General features: G+C 39.8%; 1 protein-coding gene across 2 annotated transcripts in view; it reads left to right on the top strand.

The window, feature by feature from the left end:
* Nucleotides 1-1,459: 1,459 nt before the first annotated feature.
* The window catches only part of KLHL2 (kelch like family member 2), a 58,374-nt gene continuing 38,806 nt past the window's right edge, over nucleotides 1,460-21,027 (top strand). The window contains exons 1-4 of one of the 2 annotated variants that reach the window (XM_035553383.2): nucleotides 1,460-1,601; nucleotides 3,858-3,983; nucleotides 8,418-8,524; nucleotides 13,040-13,161. In XM_035553383.2, the coding sequence (XP_035409276.1) occupies nucleotides 1,579-1,601; nucleotides 3,858-3,983; nucleotides 8,418-8,524; nucleotides 13,040-13,161 (378 nt within the window). In that variant the 5' untranslated portion in view covers nucleotides 1,460-1,578. The remainder of the gene's footprint in view (nucleotides 1,602-3,857; nucleotides 3,984-8,417; nucleotides 8,525-13,039; nucleotides 13,162-21,027) is intronic. The other variant, XM_035553402.2, reaches the window with a different exon arrangement.

The raw sequence follows: 21,027 nt of genomic DNA, 5'->3' as shown, positions 1-21,027 counted from the left end.
CTAAATACTGTATTCAAATATCTTTTCTCATGGTTAGGTATCTCAGTTGTTTTGCCATAACCACATAATGTATTTTGGATACAATCATTTCTGTTACAGCTGTATACGAGTCCTTTCAAGATTACTGAAGTACAAAGACAAAATTTAGGAAAAAATAGATCCTTGTCCTATTTTTGTTTCTTTTTGATGTTCTGCATCAAAGGTAACTTCAGCTAACATAAAACATTTGGCTCAAAAGCCAAAGAACTCTGCAAGAAAATGAAAAAAATCAGTTTGGAAATGCTTAATGTTTGCTTAAGAATGAATACTACTGAATAGTTCTGCTGTGTTAACAAGTGGCTGAATCTGCAACTGCCTGCGTGCTCGTAGGATCTATATGCAAGTAATGTGCAGAAATGTTTCCTCGTTAGGTTCTAGAGAAGTTTACAATGACTTCATAGTCTAATGGGGATCCTTCACCACAGTGCAGTCTATTACTGGTAAGATTCGCGCAGGTTTTGCAGACAGTAAAAGCTAGGACACTTGTCTCGTGAAGTAACTGCACAAGTTTACCCTGGGATGCGGAAACCTGAAGAGATGACTTGACAGTGATCAGCACTACCCAATCCACCACGGCCAGACCTGCTGATGAATTCGGACCTCATCCATCTATACCATGCCCTGGGGAGCAGGCTGAAAGGAATACTTTTAAAGCTTCATTTGAGAATGCGTTATTGCAGGCTGGTCCCTGTGGGGCGGACTGCCATGCAAGCAGGTTTTGGTGTTTCTTTCAAATCTTTAACCAGTAGCTCGTCTTCTCCAGTACAACCCAGAGGCAAACCTGGTTGTCTATTAAGAACAGACTAATTCAGCGGATGTGAAGCACAGACTTTGTAAAAGCAGGCACTGGCAATTGTGATGATTTCATTTAGAAAAGCCTCCAGTGGAACCCCATTTAAAATTTTTTGAAGTGTTCCCAAATCGAACATCAACTCAGAGAACTTGAGGAAGAAACTAAAACTGCCTTTTCCTAGAGGGGAATATTACTAGAGATTTGCAAACATTAAGCAAAAAATTAAAATGCATTTAGCTTTAGTAGCGTGATTTCATTAGACACGTTGGTGAAGACTTCAGGTATTCACATGTAACATCCTTCACCCAAAAAGCACCTGCCATTTTCTGCTTTGCCTCCTGCTTGAAACGCACTGCCCTCAGACTCCTCTCGCTGCTAGAAATGGAGTATTGGGGTAGTATGCAGCTTTCTCCTTAAGGTTGAGCAGCACCTTACAGAGGCTGAAGTGCAGTGAGCTCCTCGACACGACTGAGGGCAGAGGGCCGACACCACCCGCTCCTCCTCCTGCTCTTCTTCCTCCTCCTCCTCCTCCTCCTTCTCCTCCCCCCGCAGCACGCAGGCGCCGTGTGGCGGCCCCGGAAGCGGCAGCGCCGGCGGCTCCCGGCGGGCCGCAGGCAGCGGGGCTCCGGCGGCCGCACCCGGCGCCGGGGCAGGGGCAGGGGCAGGGGCAGGGCCGGGCCGGGCAGCGGCTGGCATGGTGCTGGCGGCCGCCCGCCGCACCCGCAGCCAGCCCGGGACGAGCCGCCATGGAGATGCTGCTGCCGCCCGTGTGAGTGCGGGACGGGGGCGGGGGGCGCGGGGAGGGGGGCTGCCGGCTGCGGGCATCGCGGCGCCCCGGGAGCCTCACGGCTTGCAGCGGCGGGATTTTCTTTTTTTCCCTTTTCCCCCTTTTTTCCCCCCTTTCCCCCCTTTCCCCCCTTCCTCCATTCCCTCCCCCCTTTTTTCCCTTTTTTAATTTTTTTTTCTTTTTTCCTTTTTTCCCCCTTTTTTCTTTTTATTTTTTTCCCTTTCCCCCCTTTTTCTTTTTTCTTTTCTTTATTTCTCTCTCTCTCTCTTTTTTTTTTTCTTTTTCTTTTTCATTTTTTCCCTTTTTCTTCCCTTTGGAGGCAGCGGCGCACCGCATCCCGCCCCTGCCCGCTCCCCGCCGCAGCGCCCCGGGCCAGCCGCCGGCCCCGGGTGCCCGTGGGGAGGCGCTGCCGCCGGCCCCGCCGCCCCTAAAACCCCGTCCCCGGCTGGTCGTAGGGCTCCGGGGGTTGTCGCAGGGCTCTGTGGGGACGGCCCCGGCCCTCCCGGCTCGCTCGGCGCCGCTGCGGGGGGCTTGGTGTCTGGGTGCCTTTTTAAAGCAGGTCGCGGGCAGCCGGCGGGGTGTTAGTGTCCCCTGATGTCACCCGTCCTCCCTGTCGGTTTTGGGGTGAATTCAGTCAGTAGTCTGCCTGAAGAAGTGTATTAGATGGGATGGATCCTCTACACAGCAACATGTGTGTGCGTGCTGTAACATCTCACCTGATTTCTTTTTCCCGACCGATGTAAAACTGCTTCCCTGCTGCTGGGCTCCTTGCAGTCCCGAGTCCTGTCACGTCCGTGAGCTTCAAACTTTTAATTCTTACCGGCTTCGTGGTGCAGTGCAGCCATTGACTGCTAGTTTGAGTCCAGTAGATGGGCCTCACTTGTTAGCTATCCGTTACTGCGTGATGCGCTTTTGTGCTCTTTTGCTCCAAAATTTTGTAGCTAGTTTTGGGATGATGAGAAGTAGAGCCCGCAACTTTGCTTTACAAGTTGTTGCAGTGCACCAAATATAGTGGTACAAGTGAAAATCTTAAATTAATTATCTTTGAAGTTTTCTTTAAAGCTTTCCTAGATGTGCCCAAGTAAAAAGTTTTGGGTATGGTAGAATGGAGGTTGGGTTTCTGGGAGCCCGTCCGTATGCTCAGTTCGACTATTCTTACTTAAAGCAAGCGAGCAAGTCGGGTTTTTATTTCACATCAGATCTCTGATGTACCAGGGTCAGTTGCCCCACCAAGAGACTATAGTGCCCAATATATTTGGCTTATTTCTAGTTCGGAGGTTCAGGAGTAAAGTTGTATTAGTATAGGTGAGCATATCACTTATGTTAAGGATTTTCAAAGTAGAACAATAATCAAATTTATCTTGTAAAGGTAGCATTGTGATTGTAAATGCAGAACTCATTGGCTTGGCTTGAAAAATCCACTTGCCACTTAGACAGTTGTAGTGACTGAGAGGTATATGTAATCATTTTGCTACAGAATTAACCGCCTGTAGAACTGAAGTGTTTTTATATAAAGAGTTCATTGTAGATGGAGCTAACGATTCTTCACACTGCTCAGTTTTTCTCCTGCTATTTTGGGTGGGTTTTTGAGAGTGAGAAAATCTAAGATTGGTCGCTTTTGCTTTCCAATACGTTGAGTGGATAAGCAAAACCAACCAATTTTTTGTCACCTTCATTAATGTTTTATGCTGTTGCTAGGGAAAGCCCAAAGAATTAAAGTAGTCATCAAGTGGCCTTCCTGTCAGAAGAGATGACCTGGAAGCTGCATGAACCAGTAAGTGAGGTCCTGGTGGAAGGGCAGAGCTCTGCTCTGTTATTGCAGGCGGTGAAGGTGTTGAGAGACCGAGGTGATGGGTGGTGTGTTCTGCCATCCGTCTGTACTGGTACTAGGCTAGTAGTTGCAGAGCTGCTGCTTCTCCCCTCGTTTCAGAGTATATTTGAAATATTCTAGGGCATAGTTTGTGTCTTCTGTAGTGGAGCTTATTGTTAGCTCTGACTGCCTCTGTCAAACTCGCTAGTGTTGGTCACCAACTCATTGCTCCGAGGGAATTCTACCTACTTCTCCTCCCACCATATGCTGCTGGTAGAAGGAAAACTAAAATTACCTGGAGTAAAGAATAAGCTGAGCTGCAAGTCCCATTCACTCCCTTCCAAAAATAAAGGTGGCAAAACCAGAGTGATGATATGGGGGTGTAGAAAGAAGCATTAGCCTTTTTACTTTTTATTTTTTTCTTTCAGATGCACCAAACTTTGCCATCAGAAGCCCTTGGATCTGAAAGATGATAACACTGAAATTCACTGTCCTGTTACAGTGAATCCATGGCACATGAAGAAAGCTTTTAAAGTTATGAATGAATTACGAAGGTATTACTTCACTGTATACACCTGCCTGGAGTCCGTAATACAGCTTTAGTTTCAATTACATTTATTAAGTTCTAAAAATGGAACGAGCAATTTCAGAAGAGTAGCTGATGGGGAAGATTAGATATACAATGAAGTGACAGATGAATGATAGTCACATGATAATAGCTGTAATGGGTACAGTATGTTTCTGCTTTTCGTAGGTTAATTGAACTAGGTTTCTGAGGCTTGAAAAATGCTTAGAGGATGTATTTAAGGAGTTACACCTACTGATCCTGTCTTTTAAGTAGTTGATCCCAGGTAGATTCAAAGTGACTCTATGAATTGAGGCCAAGGCTCTTCGTGTCTGTTGTTGACTTTTGTAAAGGTCTGCGAGCTAGAAAAATGTTAAAATTTTCGAATCCGGAGACGTAGGTCACAGTCTAACAAATGTAAAACTAACTGACAGTAGGCTTTCTTTGCTTAAGTATCTTTCTTTTTGCTTGCTCCCCTAGGAACAATTTATGAACTCCCAAGTCAAGTGTTGAAAGTCACTTGACAAGTTTTGTAAGACCATGAGTGATGCTCCCATCAATTTCAGCAAAACTGGAGGACTGGTGCTAATGCTGTTCTTAGCACCCATATTGATATATTTTCTACATATGAGTAGGTGAGATGGTGTTGAAAACTGTGACAGCTGGTAATTAGAGCTCACAACTGAGCTCTGGTAATTAGGACTCACAACTATCACTGACAGTAGTTCAGCTTTATAGCTAACAGCAACAATAGAGAAATTAAATAAATAAAATGTTTCTGCAGCATAGACAGTAGCGGAGGGTGTTAAAATCCTGTAGCCGATTGTTATTTCCCATACGAGATTAACAGTTGGAGAGGCTTCACCTTAGACAACGACAGTAACTGATACCGTATTAAAGTGTGCCACTGCCTTTGATCTTCAGATCTTTGATCTGTATGGGTAAGTCTTTAATACTATGGTAGATACTGGGATCAGATCAACATATTTATCTAGATGTGACAGTTTGTACGGTACTGGAAGATTGGAGAAAATCATGCATTGGCTATAAATGATTTGAAGACCCCTCGAAGACTTCCATAGTTGAGGATAATGGGATGAAAGCAGAAGCTGTTTTTCTAGTATGTTACAGCCTAATTACCTTATGCTGGAAAGACTGATGTTTGTTGCTTCACCTTACTTATGCACTCTTGGCTTTTCCAAGGATCCCAGAAACCACATTCACTGTCCTGAGGAGCACAATAGAGCCTAGCTAGAGTCACTGGCCCCTGACTTCCTAACGATGAGTAAGAGTTTAGATGAAGACCAATTTCTGAGAAGGAATCTTAGCATACAGCAATTTGAGCAGGGAGAAACGTTACCTGCATTTTGTCGCCTTGCAAGTAAAATATGCATGGTCTTCCAGCAGAGTGCATCGTTGAAGGGCATGGATTATTTTCAGAATATACTTTCATTTCCATGGTTACTTCAATTGGGATTGCAGTAGAAGCAATCTGAGCAATTTTCCTACAAATATAAATAGTTGAAGTTTGAACAGGAGCAATGCCATGCAAACCCTAACTGTAGTTCTTATTAAATAAGGTAGTTGATGCAGCGATGTTTACTGTTTAAGCTTAGCATGGCTTTTAAAGTGGTAAGTGCTAATTAGATGAGATTATAAACATTAATTTTTGCATGTATTTCAAATTGAAATAATCAGCTGAAATATTTTAGGTATGTTTCAGACTTCGTTGCTCTAAATGAAGACATAGCACTAATCAAGTAAATGATATTTTTGATTTTGTTGACTACTTAAGGGGATTCCATCTCAGTTCTTTTCATTAGTGTAGCACAAGAAGGTATTTGCCAGAGGTATACTCTCCAGAAAGTAGATAACTAGTGAAGAAATTGTCTGCTTAAGTCTCTGAAACGTGTTGTGTTTGCAATGCTCAAGTCTGTGAGTTCGTGTTACTTTTTTGGCTGCTGCCAAGATACCCAGTTCTATTTGCCCCTAAGAGGATTTTTCTGTGCCTTCAAATTTTGACAAACTTGAATAATTTTGTCCTTGGTAATTTTTATCATTTCATTACTCACCATCACCTCAGCACTGAGTCAGAGGGATCATTAGGATAGCTAATTAGTTCTTGACACATGAAGAAATTAACCTCTAATGCCTATCTTCGCTCTTCATTATAACTTGCTTTTATGACAATGGAATCTGACCTTGCCTATGTTTATTTAAATTCTCATTCTTACAAACAAGACTTTATCAGAATATTTTGAAGATATGGGTAATGACCTTCCTCCATATAAACCACAATAACCTGAAAGTTAGTAAACAGTAATTATTTTAAAATCTATTCTTATTTTTTCCCATTTCTCATTTTCTCTTTTGATCTACCAAGATGATGTAGCACCATGGCTATGTTTGTTCGGTCAGTCTATACAAGAAACTTGTTACAATATTGCTTCAAAAGGCAAGCTTTTCTAAAATAAGTTAGTGTGTCCTGGTGAAATGGATGTGCTGAGTTGCCGTGGGAGCCACAGGATGCTTGCACTGGAGCACATGAACTAGCTCATAAATTGTTTCTTTGTTTAGTGGTTTATATAGCTTGTCAGCTTGTGGTAGCATTCACCCCATGTTCGTGTTCACCTAATGCAATTCCAAGCTAGGGATGCATCTGGACTACCCCTAAGTTGCTTTGTCTATATTGTACAATGTTGTTAACTGAATGCAGTTTTGCATTGATGTAGTTCTGTTGCTTCTGGCTTCACAGGTAGCTTTGGTATTTCCGTGCAGCTAAGGATAAAACCTTTTCTTGCTGTTGTCAGGAGAAGTGCAAGAATCTCAAAAAATTGGGTAATTTGCCTTTGGTAACTGATGACCTCTCACTTGTAGCTTTCAGTGTCAATTTTTGTATAATAAATGTAATGGTTTTTCTCAAGCTCCTCTGGTTCGTCTGGATATGGCCATTACCTTACATTATATGGCTTTTTTTGGATAATAACCATACTGCACACTAAACTTAGGAGAATTAGATGATTGCTGTAGGCATTATGAGCTGAAAGAGGTAAAAAAAATAAATAAATCTGGTGCTTTGTTTGCTGTATGGCCCCAAAGGTTAGTTGTGGCTGCCAGAATTTTTGGTGTGTAACCTGCACTAGGCCTTCTTTCTTGAGGCTGTGCTCAAAGAAATTGGATGATTGCAGTGGCTGGGCAGCTATGGTGTTTTCTTGGCACCAAGGTGAATATCTGAGCAGTTTGGCTGACAGCTCCAATTCTCTATAAGAGCAAAAATGCAACTGCTCACCCAGTCTGTGCTGCTACTCTGTGTGGTAGTTGCAGACCATGAGAAGGTCTGCCTTCTGGTTGCAATATTTGTTCAGGAAAGGTAAAAAGTTATGTTTTCCAAAGTACTGAGAATAAGGACTGCTGGATTGACACATAGGTCTAACCCTGTCCCTAAGGAATATGTGCTGTTAAAGTGTACTGTCTTCCCCATCCTTGATTACTTGTTGCTCCAGCTCGGAGTTTTGTCAGTTGTATGCTACTGGTGCAGAGAGACTGCTGGAATAGGAAGGGAAGAAAAGGTGTCTTTGACTCGGACTGTTTAGATGCTGAGGAATTTCAGGCTTTTGGTGTTTTTTGTCTTTCCATCAAGCAAATCGGATTATGAAGAGTACACTTGGCGGTGGATTTAACTGGAAGAGGTATATCCGATATTTGTAAACTGTGTTGGAAACATCTGTGCCAGCAATGGCTCTCAGTGAAATACTACTTTATTGCAACAGAAGAGGGAGGAAATGCAGATTGTGATTATAAAGGACAAGAAAGCAAATGGATGTAATGAAGGAAGGTGGAGTCAGGCAAGACAAGAAATTAAACACAATACATTCTAAACTAGGTTGAGTGAAAAAATAATTGCTATTGTATACAAGAACTGTGTATGAAAAATGCTTGGAAAGCAGTAAATATAGAGATGATTGGGTACTGATTTTTGGACAATTAAGTAGGCATGAGCTTCCAGAGTAATGTGACACAGGCATCAAAACTAAAGTTTGGATTCTGTGTTATCTGTAAAGTCTTATTTTTTACCTCAATTTTTTAGTTTTGTGTATGTCAAATTGTTAACAGGTATCCAAAGAAGCCCAGACTTCCAGGGAGAAGGCTTATAAATTGTGCTGATATGAATTTTTGTTATTCAGTGCAGAAAACTTATCTGTGGAAGAAATCACAATTCAGTTGTTTGCTTTTGTAAAGTTCTGTGTACCCAAGCACCATCTGTAATCCTACTGAGTAATCGCCATGAGGTTTTGTAGCACATTTAAAAACAATGCTGTCTGCCTGCCTCTTCTGAGGGCATGAAGGGAGAAATTGTGTTATTTTGTACTTTCCTACTATGGTTCGCATATGTGAAATTACTTTCTCTGATATTTCTAAATAGTCAAAACTTGCTGTGTGATGTGACGATAGTAGCTGAAGACATGGAAATTGCAGCGCATAGAGTTGTGCTAGCCGCCTGCAGTCCCTACTTCCATGCCATGTTTACAGGTACCAAATGTTTCAATACTTACTATGTTCTAATCCAGTCCAATTGTATAATGCACAAAATTAAATAACTTTTGCTTTTTAGGGTCTCATTTAATTTTTAGTTAAGACAATAGGAACTTTTTATGAATTTATGTGCTATCTGAGGACATACTGGCAATTAAACCTCTGGTAGCATGGCAAATAATTTTTAAAGCCTCCTTTATTTAAACTCATTTAAGTTTAATAACTTCAGTAAGCTGGAAATAGTAGAGTTGTTGTACTCTTGAAGACTGTAGTAATTTGACTTGTACAAAAGAAGATTAAAACAACTTTCGTGTGAATTCTGAAGTAAATTATGTCCTTTAACAACTACCATTGCTGCGTTCTTCAGTTCACGAGTATTCTAGGCTGTTAGTAGGTAAGAAAGCTTTCTGTGGCTTTGGCTGCCTGTAGCTGGAGTGTGTGTTTCAGTCCACTTAGGATAATTCTCTGTGACAGAGGTACTCTGCGTCATTGCCACAACTTCTCTGTGCAGGCTTGATTCTGCCTCTGCTTGCTCCGCGCTGATCAAGTTGTTGCTACCATAGGAATGCCAGAAGGCTTGCTAAGCTAAAACAGAGTTAGATTCATAGTACCCTACAGCTGAATTCCTTTACTGTGGGTTTAATTCCGTGACGGTTATAAATCACATTGAAATCATGCGGAACTTGGAGTCAAAGAGAGAATGCTACTAAATGGTTGTTAAAATTAATTTTGAAAGTTTTGTCTATTCCTTCTCAAATCTTGTGCTGGTTTGGTCCGTAATGTTGCCTGTTTGAAATTAAAAGAGTTCTCTGCAATGTATTACTTCAGAGCACCAGGTCAAACGGAGTAAAAAATGTGACTCTTGGCATGCCAGTATGCAAGCAAAATGGAGTTTTAATAACTCTAGTTGTATGTAACTGGAAGACTGATATAATTTGAAATACTGTTGTGACCTGGGGAAACAGCTGATTATTAGCAAGCACTTTACTGAAACTGAATAAGTGTAGAGTTCAGTATAGTTTTGATTCTGTACACAAATGTTATGACACAACCAAAGCTAGGAGAGGAGTCACTAGGAGCAGAAACAAACGCTTTCAAGTTGTGTATAAAACATCACAAAGCTTCCACTTAAATAGCTGTTCTTCTAATAGTTCTTCAAGTTTGTGTGTATAGTTGAGACAGACATTCCAGGTGACTAATACATTCCTTCTTAACTTCACTGATTTCTTTAATTTTAAAATGAAAACAGATGTTTATACAGTTCATCACCTAAGTAATGGAGAAACACAAGCCTCTTAAATTAGTTCTGCATTAAAGATTAATTATTGTCGACTGTCACATTGAATATATTCTTTACTCGTCGTACAGGTTCATTTTCTGCTTTCTGTGGCATACAGCAGCCTGGTTACAACATTTCTGCTTGTCTGAGTGCCCTTTCTGTGAGGAAGTTTATTGCCCTTCAGGAGTGTCAATGCAGCAGTGTCTGTGGCTACTCTCCGAGTGGAATCACTGAAATCATGGTTCTTCCCATACTTCACTCCCTCTTGAAGTTTTGCTTGTTTTATGTTTTCAGACATAGGTCTTCACTGACCCCCTGTGGAGTGGGAGGTGGGAATGCTCACTTGAGGAAAGGGTGGGGACCTTCTAACCCACACCTCTGGGGCAGTGTTTGTGTAGTTGGTGAACCACATCAGTGGGAGTTTAAATAGAATTCATGTGTGGCTTCAAAATGTATCAACAGATTTTATACTACTATTACATGCTGTTCTCAGCAAGGACCAAGTGTCCTGTCAGTAGATTTCAGCTATTCTGCACAGAAATAATCCCGAAGTTCATCATAATCGTTATCTTTGTGAATCCTGCGATTCATGCTTCTCAGGTGGAGTTGTATTCTGATCCAGCAATCTGCAAGTTCAAATAAGTAAATTTGATCCATTAACCAGCTACAGGGTTACTTGTTCTTGACTAGAAATTAGAAGTTTATATTTAGGCACATTTTTGCAGGTTAATTCCATCTTTCTCCGAGTCATTAGGTACTCGTGGCTGTGCAGCGTAGGGTTTAGCATTAACTGTGATCAAAACCTCTGACTTTTTTTTTCCCAGTTTGCACTTCTAATAGTAGAAGTAGCCCTATTAAATACCCAGAAGAAAAAGTTACTGCCTTTTAAAGTTACAAAATTTAGTAAGTTAGTAACAATTATCTTGTAAGCCAGGGCAAATGGGGAAGAAAAATTAACCATCCAGGAGTATGTTACCAGGAACAGTTTTTTGTGAATTCTTCAGTGAAATTCTTCAGAAATATTTATCATGATCCTGAATCAAATATGCCTAAATGATTAAAGGAAAGAATGATGAAACATCATTGAAGGGGCACTTCAGTGGGTGACCCAAGTTTATTATTCTCTTTTGCCACAGCCTGTGTGTGGAGAAAATTGCCTATTGTTAGGTGCTTACCTGCTCTCTTAATTTCTATTCTCCAATTGTAAAATTGTTGTTGTTTGTTTTAAATAAACAAATAAATAAACAAACCCCCACACCTTCCTTACATTACTGTTGCGAGCTAACCATATTAGCTTTTAGATAGCCTTTAGTAACTTCAGCTCCCCAATTGCTCTGCAGCTCCCGCTTGGGAGGTTGGAGCAGCCCAGCACTTTCCTTTCCATCTCACTAACAACTCTGTGAGGATATTGTGGTACAGCTGTCCGTGACACAAGTGCTTCAGAAGGCTGAATTCTAGACTGAGAATGCCTAGCAAGTGAGTTGATTGTTTTCTGCATATGGCCGTCAAAGTCTGGATCATGAGAGGACTCATTCAGCATCGTAGTAAGACCGCATCTCCTTTTAGCACAAAAAATAGAAGCCTCCTTTTTTTCCTGTAGGTACCGGGCAGTATTGTTAAACAGAGAAGATGCCTATCCATGGCTTCAGAAGCCTTTACACAAAATCTGAAAACAAAACCAATGTGCTTGCAGAATATCCAACTCTGCTTTCCCACACACACGATTTTCCCAAGGGACCACCTCCACAGCAGCTTGCATAATAAACAACTTGCTGCATGCATGCTCTGAAGATCAATAGGTTTAATCTGTGTCAAAGAAGTTTGAACTTGGAACACAGTAGGCCCTGCAAAGAACATGCTACAATCATCTTTCACAGGTGTAGGGAAATGTTTCAGAAGAGAAGGTGGAAGAAGTCTGTAGGGGCTGGATTTTACTCTTTTTCTTGTGGTTCATCATCAGGGCTTTCCAGAATGCTAGCAACTGGTGCTGACATTAAATAGTAGTACATTGCTGTAGGTGGTCTTCTGCACTGCCTACCAACTTTAGTTGATTTAAAATAAATTCCTTAGCCCTGAGCTCAAAAAACAGCATGAATAACAGTAACAAATTTCTTAGTGATGCTCTGGGTAAAGTGCGCTGTCTGTCATCGATCCTAGAGGACATAGGGTAAGAAACAATGAAAACATGTGTACTTCCTCAAGAAGTATCAGCAACGATAAGCATCTTATGGTTCTCTTCCCCACTGCCTGCTCTGTGGTTGTGTAGGTTAAATGTTACCTTCAATTCCCTTTTCTCTAGATGTTACGGGGAAAAAAATAGACTTATCCAATGTAGAAGAACAAATGTATGTATCCAGAGATAGGGATTTACTTTTCCAAAGTGCGAGTTTATGTATATCTATCAACGTCACCAGCGTAGTTCATATTTCACTTCTCAGTGCAATTTGGTGCAATAAAGGGATGGTGCAATAAAGGTCTGAGATGCCCAGATGTGTGGTTGGTAGTCACAGAGAAGGTGTAGTCCTTTCTTCAAAATGTATCCTTAGGCAATTACTTTGGATGCAAACAGAACGTTGCATTTTGAGAAACATCATATTTTAGAAGGTGGAAGTTATTTGCAGGACTTTCTATGAAGATCAGTTATGGCATACAGCCAACGTGTCAGCCTCCACAAAACAAGATCTAACAAGTTTTCCCTTGCTTTCCATGTTATCTTGGTTTGAGTTTTAATTCTTAAATCAGATCTGTAGCAGAGGGAATAATAAGTAGGCAAGCCAAGTATGTATGTTAATTCTTCTGTGGGGATAGAATTTTTCTTTTTTAAAGTAAAATGACCCCAGACTGCATTTCATACACTCCTTCTATTAAGAAGTTAATAAAGCAAGTGCATTTAATTGATTGTTTTGCCAGCAAAATGTTTTTGTATGTGTTTGAATTGAAGAGTCTTATTTAGGTTTGATAACAACATTTTACTGATATTGTATACTGGCAAAAATAGGTCAACAGTAGTAAAAGTCTAACGCAGGTAGCATTCACGTGATAGTAACAACAGTCTTCTTTTCTCCTTGGGAGAGATGAAGGGAGGGAAAATTGATTTCTTATTAAAGTTGCCTTATTGTTACAACTGATAATACACAAACATTCCTATTGTAGGCAGGAGTAATTACTATTAAACTATTAATTTTGACCTGTATTTCTACCTAATTTACTTGACTACCAAACTGTATTTGTAGGTGAGATGAGTGAAAGCCGAGCAAAGAGAGTTCGAATAAAGGAAGTCGATGGTTGGACCCTCAGGATGCTTATTGATTATATTTACACTGCTGAAATTCAAGTTACAGAAGAAAATGTGCAGGTAAGAGTGAGAATATTTTCTGCAACCACAGAGATATAATCCACAGAGTCACTTAGTTTGCCAGTGTGGTTCAACTCTGAGGGAAATCTCTTCTGCAAACCAGAAGTTTTTCAGGCCCTGTGCCTACAAAGTCGTACTGTTTAAATTCTGGGTTATGTTGAAGGACCGTTGAAATAAATGAAGTCTGTTGACTTTAATGGGCTTAAGAATCAAGCCTCATGTAATACAATAATATAGATGGTCTACTCAGCCTAAAAATTAATGCTGTCAGCCACCTCTGTACCAGCCCCTCTCTGATACTTTAGTGTAATTTACATAAACAGAGGTAGATTTGCTCTTAAATGTAAAACATGTCTTCCAATTAGCGTTCTGTTGGTCAGAATTATTTTTTTTTGCTAGCCTTCAGAATAAATTATTTTTCCTGCTCAATCCTGTACCTTGCCAATGGCCTGTCATGCAGGAATTTTTAGCTTGTTCTGATTATTTTTTTTAAATCAACCAATATCTAGCATGAAGGTTTTTGCCCATCCCACACAAGTAGAGCTAATCAGTTTTTCTATTCAGCTGTGCCAAAAGCTAAAACTTCAATTAGAATAGAACAAACATAAGCTTAGAAAAACAGAGCTTATGTTTTCTAACCACAGATCCTGAAGACAAGGTAGATTTTACTTCCACTATCTTCTGAGATTCAGCTTAGATTTTTTGGTAAGTTTAAAAGTAGTTACATAACAGGTGATACACTTAATTTTCTTGTTTTCCTTCTTGCTTCTATGCCCTTGTTTCTGCTTTTGTTCAATGCTAGCAGTCATTTTGTTGCTCTTGCAGGGCACGAATAATGTTGCTATATTTGGTATTGAAAACTTCTGTTGTGATTGTGCATTCTGAAATTATTGGCTTTTAGTGGGCATTAGGCTGAAATAAATAGCTTCTTATTGGCTGTCGAATCAGATGGAGTCACTGCTAGTTTTACCTATGCTTGACTGAAGGCCTAGAAATGGGATTTCATACTACTAACTCAAATATCCTACTACTAAGCCTTCCAAGTTTTAGATCATACCATAAGGTTAGTTTGTTACCTTCTTAATGAACTGTTTACTTCTGGTCTGATGATGGGTATATGTAGTGAAAAATCTTTCTGAAATTATGCTGTGTCTTGTCCATCCAGTGTTTGTACAAACCCTGGGTGAAATCCAAAGGTGTCAGAGGTTAGCGAGTAGATCTTTTGGGCTTGATCTTGCTGGCTTTTCATCCTTCAAGCAGAATATTCCATCTTGCTGGCACATCTTAATGGCCGTAATCTGGTACTTCTGATGTGTAACATCAGACTGGATTTCAGAGGCAGCCTACTGTGTTCTGGCTGTAGGTATTGCCTAGGAGGAGGCAGTTTAACCTGATACTGTCAATGATAGCTCTTCTTTGTTCATGGGGAGTAAAAGCCAGCATTCTCTTTCTTTCTCATACAAGACCCATTCAAGACCAGAAACCTCCCGGTTTAAAACTCCTAAGTCTGATATGGCTTTTATTTTCATAGCTCCAGATTATCTGCTGCTTGAAGATAAATAATGATTTTGGGGTTGGTAAAATAAGTAATATGGTGCGGTGAGGGATATTAGAAATTTGTGGTTACTTAAGTACTGGGAAGACAGTCAAGCTTTTAAGTGAATTTGGATTTATGGCAATATAGTTGTGTTTTAATGTCGATATTGAATATACTTGTAATATTGTAATGAATGTAAAACTTTCCTTCCTTTGTCACCTTCATCATCTTTGTTTTATTAGTGCTAGCATGTACTGTTTATTTGCATTATGGCAGGAACAAACACAATGGCAAAACACCAATACACTGAAGCAAGTCTTTTTCCTCAAGTTTGAAAGTCAAGGTGGGAAAACTGTGAATTTCTGAAAACTTAGAATCCTAGCACAGACTCTCAGGCTTCAGTTAAAGCTGTGTTCTCTCCATAAATATGATGCATGCTTTAGCGCTCAATTTTGTGTCTATATGTATTGCTAGAAGGTGTTGTGAACTACCGTAATGGTTCAGAATTTATTTTGTTGAAATATAGTTCCATGAAAACCTAAGATGCCATGTCGCCCTAACTTTGTATTTGTGCTAATGTGCTGAACTGGAGCTTCAGCTTGGAGGTAGCATCTTATGATTCTCATTCTGATATCCTTCATGGGGTTTCAAGTGTGTTACTCTGCCTTTTCAGGTTATGCATAGTAAGAATTAGTGTTGAATTCATTTCTAATATGTGACGTTTGAAAAGGGTGTGAACGCTTCACATTCAAGTGATGCAGAATTGCTAAGCAGCCTTTGGCACTAAAACAGCTACACTGTGTATTTATGAATAACTGATTATAAATGAATATTTAATGGAGTAGCCAATCTCACTGGTCTTTGTCAACAGGTGAGTAACAAGAAGCTTCTTTCATTAATACCTTACTTGATTTAGACGAACAGGAGAGTTGTCCCTTAAAGCTTCTTTGGAAGTTCCAAGTAAGAACCATTCTTTTGTTCCCCACTATTGTGTTCTCACTTGTATGTTTTTGAGCAAGAAGGATTTAGAAGAGTCAGGTGTAATCAGTGAATGAGGAGAAAAACTTACTTAGTGCATCAAACTATCAACACTGGAGGAGGCCCTCAGCACTGGTTATTATTTCCTACATAAGTTAACTGTAGAAGAAAACAGTTCTTTTCCGCAGTTCTTAGTTCAGTGTCAATCAGTTTTCCCCACGCCCCCAACAGTTAGCTGGTATATGAAAAAGATGTATGTTCTCCATTTTCTTCTAGTATTTGTCCTTCATTTAAAGGTACTTATTTTATCGTTCCTCAGTAATAGCACTCACTTAGCATAATGCTATACCAGTGTTTCTGTCATTTTTACTTATGTCACATTTTCCTACATACTCACCTCTGTTCTCCTTTTTTTCCCAGAAATGGCATTAACTGTCAGACCTGATGCTGTATCACATTCTCATGTTTTAAGAAGGGATCATAAAACGTAATGTTTTCAGAAGGCAAATCAACTTTCTTGCACCTGAAATTTTTTCAATTCCCATATAGGTACTAACTACACGCAGTGCACGACGTGGGGGAGTTAGTTACTATAAGAAGCTCATGCATGAGTAATTCTCCCACATGATGCGTATGCATTTCAGCATGTATTTAGTCAGCCTTACACCTAGGGTAAGCCGAGCACAAATATATCAGGGCAGGAACATGAGAAGAAGTTCCTGCATATTATATATTCCTGAATAATATATATTGCAAATACATGAACACACAATATAGGTGTATGTTTCCTTTATAACTCTCAACTGTTTGTGCACAGATTGCCATGTGAAGCATAAGGCATGCTTCCATTCGTATTGTGTCCTAGGGCATGGTGATGAGAGTTTCCAGCATGCTTCACTCGAGGTGCTCTAAGGACAGTACTACTTTTACCATGCCTAATCTTTACTGGATACTGACTGAAAGGCAAAAATAAAATTTTGTGCAGCATGTTACATTCCTTGTTTGTTCTTCTCCTGAACATTAAGATAACTCAGGGTCAAAATACTGAGAATAAATTTTTATGTTTAGAAGTGGTCTGTTTGTGATGCATCACCTACAGTTTTATGTGGGTTGGACATGTAAAAATGATCTCTGTTTCAGGGCTAACAGTTTCTTCTGAAACTGCTGTATTACCAGAATATCCAGATTGGTCACAAAATTGTGTTTTTCTTTAAGCCTGTCTTTTGTGGTGGTTTTAGATTCCCTCCTTCAGTACCCTTTCCACTAAGGGACAGATACACCAGTTTATTGGATTTTAATTCAAAAGGGGAGTCAGGATCATAGAATGACTTGGGTTGGAAGGGACCTTAAAGCCCATCCAGTTCCAACTCCCTGCCACGGGCAGGGACACCTCCCACCGGACCAGGTTGCCCAAAGCCCCATCCAGCCTGGCCTTGAGCACCTCCAGGAGTGGGGCATCCACAGCTTCTCTGGGCAATGTAATCACAATGGGATTACCAGTTCAACAAATTATGGCACATCACTTACACAACAGCAGCTGTTTGTGGTTTTACCTTCAACAAAATATAAAATGATTTAGTGTAAGACAGTTTGTAAGACTCGCATTACTCTACTTTGTATTTGCTAGTCTTTGAGCGCTTACTGATCAAATTAGTGTAGTTGAAATTCCAGTGAGCTTCAGAGCAGTACTGTCTTTGTATTTGAGCTCAGAGTCAAAATACTTCTGGGTATATTTTGATGCTTACCAAGCTTTATCCTCAAATGAGATATTGTGTATACAAACTGGTGATTAAACTAGCAGTCTTTTTGTAAGTTAGCAGAATTGTGGCGTTAGAAAGAGCATAAAACACATGCTGCATGTTTCTTGAAACTAGATTTGTTTTAGCTACCCAACTTTGAATGTTTTTCAAGAGTTTCTAAAGCCTGCCATTAAATTATACCCTTTGAACACTGAAGAGCATCTCATTTCCCGTATTGGATGAATGGATGCCCATTACCTTCCAAAGGGTTATATTCAGTTTTCTTTTGAACGTACCAGATTTTCCAGTTTAGATGAGGTAGACTTTTCCTTTCTAGAACTGAAAGCTGCCTGTCCTTTACAAACTCATGACTGGGCATCGTAAGAGGAGGGAGTTCATGTAGGTGCTTGAACAGAGACATGCATTCTGTGTCCTGGAAGTGTGCCTGCTGCTGTGTAAGTGGGTGGGAGAGATAAAAGAAATATTTATTCTACAGAACTGAATGCTGTGAAGCTTTCATTGAATCTTATCATAAGGTAGGTTCTGTTTTAAATATATCGCTATATGTATTTATGTGTGTGTGTGTGTGTGTAACTGCTTTGAGCCAAGGGAATGCTGAAACTGCTTCCACAGGAACTTGGCTGTTCTCCTTTAGAGAGCCTATGAAAGAGTTGCCTGGAAAAAAATACTGCAGTTGGTTTAGGAACCTAAGAAGGGTAGGGAGGGAATGATTTTGATCTTGATGATCGTGCTGTAAGTGATGATCATAAGTAAATCCCTACTGGTCATGATTAACACTCTGAATGTCACCAAGACCAACAATTTATATAGGTCCAACACCTCCCCAGTCAGACTTGCCACTGAAATGCAGTACTCCAGAAGATAAGCTTATCCTGAATTAACAGCAATCTCTGAATGGTTTTCAAATAGAGTGTTATACACCAGATAGTGCAGTTTGGTGATGACAGTGTGGGTAATGATAGCAAATTTCCTGGCTAGAAACAGTCAGTCTTCTAGCAGATGCATGTAACTTAATAGAACTGTTACTGCTGTACCACAGGTTGAATTCGATATCGCCTAAGTTTGCAGGCTGGCTGTTGGTAAAGGCTTTCTGTTTACCTCAATTTGCCATTATTTACTGACCACAATTACTTGGTGACAGCATTTTGAAATTATTCTTCAGACAATACTTGTACTTCCTGTTGAAGTTTTGGCTATATTATTTATCAATTGAATACAAGTTTTGAGTTAGCAGATGTATCTTTTAAGACAGTGCCATTATGTCTCTCTCCACAGTACCAGATCAACTTTTTGATCTTGGTTTAGCTTCCAAAGCCTTACTAGAAATGCCACTTGAATGTTTTTGTGATGAGAAAAGAGCACAGCCAAACTTGTGGCCGTGTATTCTTGCTGTTTAGCTGCTGCTGTTGGAAGCAACATCCTGGGCCACGCGAGCATCGTTCTGAGCCAGCAGGGCTTTTCTTAAGAGGCTTCTTGCTAAGTTTGGCATGCTTGTAAAGGAGAATGAAGTTATTGGTCAGAAAATACTATTGCTATTGAATAAAACAGTGATACTTTTTTTTTCCTTGTAAGTAACACATTTTGTGGAGTGAATGCATTTACTGTAATCTGTTTCTTAAGCCCTCCTGAAATAGCAACAGAAAAGGTGAAGCAGTATCACACTGATTTCTTTGTCAGTAGTTGCGTTAGAATTTTTGTTATAGAAATATCTCTGACTGTAATGTAAAGTTTATAAATATCATTGACAACATCTTTTGAGCTGAAATCTGTGAATTGGTATTTCCTGTGATGGGGATTTAACTTGACAGTAACTCTCGGTACACAGTTTTTTAGACAGACTGTTAGGCCAAATGTTCATTAAGACTATACAGCCATTTTTCAAGCTGTTCATATAGTTTTATTTTTCTGAACTGATATTGAATGTGCTGTAAACTTAACATTTTGGACAGATTTGGCTGATGACAATTGATGGAGTTGCTCTAAAATGGTTTTTATTTCCATGTAAGGTTAAATAACATGAAATGTGAAATTGTCATACTATGTGACTTGTCAGCACCACCCAAACAAAAGTGGTCTTTTGTACTGTGCTCTGGTGCCTCAAATTGGCACAAATGAAATCTTGTTTTAATATTTTGACCTGTTAAAGATGTGATAATCATCCTCCATGCTGCAACCCACCCCTGCAGCAAGTACATGTCTGGAAAATGTTAGCTAACATGAAGGCCCAAGTGTTAAACCATATACCTGAGCCCTTCTTCTGTGAGTTCCCGTAGGTAGAAGGTATTTTTTTCAAGATACAGCTTTTATAAATGAGGTACAGGCACACCACGTCTCATCAAGCAGAAGCAGTTAATGCTCTGACTAAATTGTGAGTTGCATTATTTTTCTTTTTAGATGAAATATCTCTGTCAGATATGTGTGATTAACACTGTTGTCTGTAACTACTGCTTCAGCTACTGGACCATCAACTTAGTTAGAATCAGGGCTAAACTTCAGGGATGCCAATACCAAACATTTCTCTTAATAGCACCAAGGTATTTGAAGACTGGTGTGTCCTAGAGCGCAGTCACCCAGCCTTACTGCTTGCTCCTTTCCTGAATTTCATGGGCTTTGCCCCTGGGAGAACATTTGGGGAAGAAAGAAAAAGGGAAGGCTGAAGGACAGCAGTATATATAGAGATCTTAAGGACAGAGGGAGAGGGTATCTAGACTGATTCTTTCAACTTCTTGGTTGATGAAACATCTTTAGTGTTCCTTTAACAATCTTTTAGGTGATAATTTGTGTAAAATGTTTGAAACCGGCCCTCCTCCCCCTCTATCCCACCAATGCTATATGAATGGCTAGGTGCTAACTACTGAACCTTGATGTGATGGATTGCAATCCTGCTTGGTTCTGAAGGAATTACAAAGCTGCTTGTGATCCTCAGCTCCCTCAGGTTCTGTAGCCTGCACCAGTGGGTGTTTGCTGGACTTGGACTTGACTTGATCTTGAAACCTTTTTTTTTTTTTTTTTTTTTGCTGTTCCTCATCCTATTTCAGTTTACCATCATTTTTACACTTCCTCAATGGAGACCTAGAGCTTTCTGTCCATAAATAAGCTCTTTTTTTTATTATTATGTGGTTTCTGGCAACTCCACTGATTCTTGAAAGTATTTTTCTTTTAAATTGAGTTTTATGTAATAGAGATATTGAGTATCAAAAGATATCATTTGTTGGTGATCTTATTTCCTTGACACAGGTAGTATTGAAGCTTTAGGAGGAGATGAAATTCTTTATAGGATCATCTTACAGAGCTTTAAACAGGGTTTTGGTCTTTCTGACTATCATGGCTGTGATGGCATTGCTACTAAATTCTGGAAATTCTTGCAATTTACAAAGTTGTAACCAAAGTCGTTCAAGTTAAAATATTTTATAAAATTAATGACTTCATGATTAAAACTGAATTATAAAATCACTTAATCCTGATGTGGATTGAAACCTCTCTTTATATAGTAATCCAAACTTTCATTCTTATTATTTTACGCCTGCAGAGTTCCAATAACATTAGGGGGTAGCTTACACTGCACAGAGGCATTTAGATCCAAGCACATAT

Source organism: Cygnus atratus, chromosome 4, assembly GCF_013377495.2.
Source record: "Cygnus atratus isolate AKBS03 ecotype Queensland, Australia chromosome 4, CAtr_DNAZoo_HiC_assembly, whole genome shotgun sequence".
Classification (NCBI taxonomy): Eukaryota; Metazoa; Chordata; class Aves; order Anseriformes; family Anatidae; genus Cygnus; species Cygnus atratus.
This window is presented reverse-complemented; position numbering and strand designations above follow the sequence as displayed.